The sequence below is a fragment of the Pyrus communis genome, chromosome 9, assembly GCF_963583255.1.
Source record: "Pyrus communis chromosome 9, drPyrComm1.1, whole genome shotgun sequence".
Classification (NCBI taxonomy): domain Eukaryota; kingdom Viridiplantae; phylum Streptophyta; class Magnoliopsida; order Rosales; family Rosaceae; genus Pyrus; species Pyrus communis.
Genome location: NC_084811.1, coordinates 8,580,753 through 8,586,477, shown reverse-complemented (window position 1 = coordinate 8,586,477; position 5,725 = coordinate 8,580,753). Strand labels below are relative to the sequence as shown.

The 5,725-nt window shown below is 39.2% G+C and overlaps 1 protein-coding gene and 1 non-coding gene across 2 annotated transcripts; one reads left to right on the top strand and one right to left on the bottom strand.

The window, feature by feature from the left end:
• The first annotated feature begins 446 nt into the window (after positions 1 to 446).
• LOC137745953 (beta-glucuronosyltransferase GlcAT14C-like) lies at positions 447 to 3,062 on the top strand. Its single transcript, XM_068485984.1, has 4 exons — positions 447 to 1,187; positions 1,281 to 1,356; positions 1,461 to 1,576; positions 2,443 to 3,062. The coding sequence occupies exons 1-4, from the start codon at positions 617 to 619 to the stop codon at positions 2,949 to 2,951; spliced, it is 1,272 nt and encodes a 423-aa protein (XP_068342085.1). The 5' UTR covers positions 447 to 616; the 3' UTR covers positions 2,952 to 3,062.
• A 144-nt stretch (positions 3,063 to 3,206) lies between these two features.
• Positions 3,207 to 3,280, bottom strand: TRNAV-AAC (transfer RNA valine (anticodon AAC)). The gene has a single exon. It is a non-coding gene; the product is annotated as a tRNA-Val (tRNA).
• Positions 3,281 to 5,725: the final 2,445 nt, after the last annotated feature.

Genomic DNA, 5,725 nt, shown 5'->3' with positions numbered 1-5,725 from the left:
TAGGGAAACCAAATTTTTTAAATCAAATTGCAAACCAAATGATGTGTCACCAACAAGAAACAAGCACGTTAATCGATACTTTATTAATAATCCTATTATCAACAACCACATTATTTAATTTTCAAATTTTGTTTACCTAGCATTAGTTTTTAGTACTGGTTTGGTACTAAGATGCTTTTAAAAAAGTAGGTATAAAAAAAAGCTGAGCTCAAAAAAGTGTTTGGTAAACACTTAAAAACATCTTATTTTCACAGTTTTGGATGAAAAAAAACTGAAAACATGAAGCAGCAAAAATGAGTTTATTCTCACAGCATAGTAAAAACAGTTTTATTGGCAATACCAATTCAGCCCTTACACAATCAGGTCTTAGCACAAGACACAAGTCCGAGCGGCAGCAGATCATAGCCGACATTTCAAATTCAATAACCAGATTGGTAGCCTTTCCCTCTCCCACTAAACCCATTGCCCACCTGCATCCACCAAACCAAACCCAAGCTTCACTTCACGCCGACAGCCACCCTTCACCTTCTCCGTCCTTCCTCCAAACAACCGCCCAATTCCCCAAATCTCTCATCTTTTTTCCTTACCAATTTCCCCCAAAACGCACCTCTCCTCCATGAAAAGAGCTCGCTCTCAATGGCTCATGATTTTAACCGCCACCTCCCTCCTCTTCCTCTTCCTCCTCCTCACCCTTACTCTCGCCGGCCACGGTAAATACTCCCCCTCCGCCGCCGCCGACTTTTATTACGAGCAACGCGAGTTCACCACCCTCGACCGGAATTTCGGAGACACGACGGAAGACACCGACAACGAAAACAGCCACGGGTTAGGGATTCCGAAACTCCCGAGATTCGCCTACCTCATATCGGGCTCCAAGGGCGACGGCCCCCAGCTGCGGCGGTTGCTTCAGGCGGTTTACCACCCCAGAAATTACTATTTACTGCACCTCGATCTCGAAGCTTCGGATGCTGAGCGGCTCGAGCTGGCGAAGTACGTGAAGTCGGAGAGTGCGATTCGGGAGTTTCGGAACGCGATGGTGATCGGGAACGCCGATTTGGTCACCGCCAAGGGACCCACCATGACTGCCGCCACGCTCCATGCCATTGCGATTTTGCTGAAGCGGGCGAAGGATTGGAATTGGTTTATTAATCTCGGCGCCTCGGATTATCCCCTCATGTCCCAAGACGGTAACTTTACTAAATTTGGTAATTCTAATTTAAATTTTTGATTAAGGGTTAATTATGTTTGCTAATTAGGTTTTTATTACTTGGGTTATTCAGATCTGTTGCATATATTTTCTTTCTTGCCAAGGGACCTCAATTTCTTGGAGCACACAAGTAACATTGGGTGGAAAGAGTGAGTAAAGCTTCAAGCTTTTTAATTTGAACTTGTTTGTTTTGAGTTCTATTGTTGGACTTGGTTTTTATGGTTTGTTTATGCGCTTGTGCAAAATGTTGCAGAAATCAAAGAGCAAGGCCTATTATTATTGATCCTGGTTTGTACCACTCTAAGAAATCCGGCGTGTTTTGGGCTAAAGAGCGAAGGTCAATACCCGCTTCGTTCAAGTTATTCATGGGTACTACTCTTCTACATTTAAGCATAGCATACGTTCTGCGTTGATTATCTTATATGCTGGCTAGAATAGAAATTGATATGGTCATTGCATATATGATTTCCAGTTGAGTATATGAAAGGGAGAACCGAGTGGATTCTGCTAGGTACTAATGGATGCTGGCGTGTGCTAATACAATGTATGCTTCAAGAGTTTTTAGACTACTAATAGGGTTTTGTTAGGTGAATGGGAAATTATGACACGGAACGGAAATGGTTTCACAGTTTTCATACTGTAGGTTTCTAGCGAAAGATTAAATACTGCTTCAAACCCAAAACAATATGGTTCTTCTTTAGCTTTAAGCTATCTGTACAGCCTCCTTAATCTAATTTCGCATTACATCATTTACCTTGAGAAGAAAAGCAGAAAATAGCTGGGATTTCTTAGAACTATGTGTTGGATTTGCTTTCTTCAAATAATCAATGCAGTTTTAGCGCTGAGTACCATTTCTAATGAAATTGGATAATTTGTGTGTTTTGTAAGACTGGAGGTCATTGGATTATCTTCAATGTCAGTAAAATATGATATTTGAAAACGTAATAGATTGTCCTCATCACTGTTTCCTTAGATTTTTAACTAGTCTGCTGTCGCAGTAGTCTTGTGTAACACTTGAGTGGTAACCTGTTATTTTTATATTTGGGTTTTGCAACCTTGTTTGGGAATCCGAAAATGCCATTTACTTGATGCAAACGAAACTTTTTGTACTTGTTGGGAACTCGTAATGGATTATGGAACTGTAATTTATCTTTGTTAGTTGCACCATCTGTGGCTGATGGTTTGTTGAACCATTTTATTTTGCACATCTTAAACCTAAAGCTTTTTACTTTCAGGGTCGACGTGGGTGGTGCTCACCAAATCATTTCTCGAATTCTGTGTTTGGGGATGGGACAATCTACCCCGTACTCTTCTCATGTACTACACCAATTTCTTGTCATCCCCAGAGGGCTACTTCCACACTGTTGTGTGCAACCACAAGGACTACCAGAACACGACCGTGAACCATAACTTGCATTATATAAGGTGGGATAGCCCTCCGAAGGCAAATCCAATCAATCTAACGCTGGAACACTACGACGACATGGTCCAAAGTGGAGCTCCGTTTGCGGGTACATTTTCCAGGGACGATCCAGTTCTCAACAAAATCGATAAGGAACTCCTGAGGAGGCCAAGTGGCCACTTCACTCCCGGTGGTTGGTGCTTAGGAAATTTTGGTAAGAATCCTTGTTTAGTGTATGGGAATTCAAATGCTGTAAAACCCACTGTAGTTTCAAAGAGGCTGGAGAAACTCATTGTGAAACTTCTGGATTCTGAAAATTTCCGGCCTAAGCAGTGTAAATAGTGTTGCAAAGCTTTGTCTTCCCTCCCCATTCTCTTCTTTAATCCTTCTTCTCACTAGAGCTCTTGCGGAATGAAGTGTCGCTGCTATGTATTCGGAAAATGGATTGCCATATTGTAAGTTGTAACGGCTAGTGATTCAAAGTCGAAAATTATTTCATTATGAAAAAAATAAAAAATAAAAAGTAAAAAACAGGCGGGATATTGTCGTAAGTTCATCCGAAATTCATAAAATGGTTAAAAAAATGGATGTACTTAATGGCTTCGCCCGGGTTCGAACCGGAGACCTTCAGTGTGTTAGACTGACGTGATAACCAACTACACCACGAAACCTTGATGCTCTGTTCTCACAACAGGGGTAATAAATATAAAAAATGAAACATGGGCTGGCCCGTTTGTCCGTGCAATTTTGTCAATTCAGGATTTTTCTCCAAGATTCTAAAAAATGCTAGGCACTAGTCAGGTGGCGGGTTGGGGCCTAGCGCATAGGCAGGTAGGCAAGGTCTAGGCAGACATCTAAGCAAACCAGGCGTATTTAATTAAATGTATTATATTTCGTGTAAATAAGTGTTTGTTTATACTTAAAATATATACTAGTCTCTCTGCATGCACGAGGCATTTTCTTATTCACGGGCGCTACGTGCCCTTAAAGATATTTTGCGTTAATTGTTTTTCATTATAATTTTTAAGATATATTTTAAAAAAATATGATCCAAGTATGGAGGTGAGGTTGAAATATGCAAGATAGCTTCTAGTGAGTGCGTGTGAGGTCCTTTTTTTTTTTTTTTTTTTTAACAAGGACGTAGCACCGTAAAGATGTCTTGCAATAGTTGTTTTTCATTGTAATTGTCAATGTATGTGTTTCAGAAAGTATGATACCAAGTATGGAGGTGAGGGATGAAATTTGGAAGATGGTTACACATAACTAGAAGCAATAAATTTGAAGCTGTTGACGTGGATACTCTTTCACACACAACAGTGGCGATAACGATGTTCTCTAACATTACCTTCGCAAGCATGAAGCATGTACAATATAACTTATTTTCCTTTTCCTTGTATTTTAAAATCATTTAACTTGGGAAAGGTCATAATGTTTTCATTGGCCACTTCACTAAGGCTCTTCTTTGGCAAAGGATCATGATGATATGAAGACCTCAATGTATTGTTGTAGAGCACAAAGCACATACTCATGAGTTATTGTCCTTGTTTGCTGAAGGACTACGTTAATAAGGGAAAAGATTGTTTACCAAAATGTAGAACAAAGGTGAAATAGGGAGAGCAGTAAAATATAATGTTTGTGGTGCTTTTTGTACTTGGGGTCGGGGATGAATTTTATTTTATGTTTTGTTTTGGGTTTTTTTTTTTTTTTTTTAAATGCAAATTTGGATTTAGTGGTAACTGATGTTGTAGTTGATTTTTCAGTGGAGTTGTGTTGTGGATTGTGGGAAACAAACTAAACTTCCATGTTATATGCAAAGACCATAATCAGAGTTTGGTTTGATGGGAACCAATTGGCAGGAAACGTATATGAATCCTTTGGCGTCTATCCAAATTTTCAATCTATAGATCTAAACAACATAAATTATATGGTGAAGTCTCACGCAACTAGGGAGAAAATGAAGCTGATTACAAAAGTAAAAATGAAGTCAACCTTCTTATGATTGAGATTTATAATATGAACATTCACAACCCAAAATACACAAAATTATAATAATCATGTAAGAACAGATATTGAACAGAGGACAAAAATAATTACCTAAGCCATAAGTGCTTTGGGCAAAATGGGGATCGTGATATTAATTGAAGATTAAGAATGTTTTTGGCTGCGATGTTTGTATGTTTACTCAACAAACAGAGGAATACATAGAGTAAGGAGAAAAATCATGTCTTTGTACGACATCTTACCATTCACGTCAGCATTGGTTGTGTTGTCGAAGAAGATGCAAACTCTTCTCTCGGCCGAAACATTCTTCTCAAAAGTAGTTGGGTGGATAACTGATCGCATCTTATCCATTGTGGCATGCGGCTTGCAAAATTATTTAAATGTACCCACCAATTCAAATATTTTCTGAAATGGAAGTCCATCTCTTCCTCCTTTGTTTTCTTTTTTTTGGCCATGTGTAACTGAAACGACCCACGCAACTCTCTAATGCGTGGAATCGTTATCAGATTAATCTTTCTCTGGAGTAGCATCGGTTCTCTCCACCAACCCCGCGCCCCCCCCCCCCCCCAAAAAAAAAAAGTGCATGTCGTCTTCTTCCTCCTCTTGATTTCCAGAGTTGCACGAACGGTTTTACAATATGAAAATGATGAGGAGAGAGCGACATGGGTTTGTAGGAGGAAAGAGTGAAGCGTCTTGGGAGAACAGTGAACTCACTCTTCTTATCCTTATCCTTCTCCATGTTCCAATCTTTATTTGTGCCTTTGCTTCCATTCAAATCTTTATCCTTCCGCACATTCAAAGAAACAAAGAAAATGAAAAGACTGACTTATTTACCAGATTGCACCGTTTATGTATGAAAGGACAGCCCTGGTCATGTTATGACTTGTGAGGATCCCATGTTTTCATATGATCAAATGATTAAGTATGAAGTTTATCCACCAAGAACAGCTTATGCTCCTCCTCCTTCCACGCAACACCTTCCCATATCAAAAACCAACCAATGCAACAATTAATCAAGTAAAAATAATTAATCCAATATAAATGAACAAATTGAGATAATTTAATTCCATATCAGATATGTGAAAGGTAGGTGAAATATGGAAAGTAAAATTAAC

What these genes read in the sequence shown, in the direction of transcription:
- LOC137745953 (XM_068485984.1), top strand. Translation starts at nt 617, where the DNA reads ATGAAAAGAGCTCGCTCTCAATGGCTCATGATTTTAACCGCCACCTCC. An exon ending in AGTAACATTGGGTGGAAAGA is followed by an intron (nt 1,357 to 1,460) that starts GTGAGTAAAGCT and finishes AAAATGTTGCAG; the next exon opens with AAATCAAAGAGCAAGGCCTA. An exon ending in TTCGTTCAAGTTATTCATGG is followed by an intron (nt 1,577 to 2,442) that starts GTACTACTCTTC and finishes TTTTACTTTCAG; the next exon opens with GGTCGACGTGGGTGGTGCTC.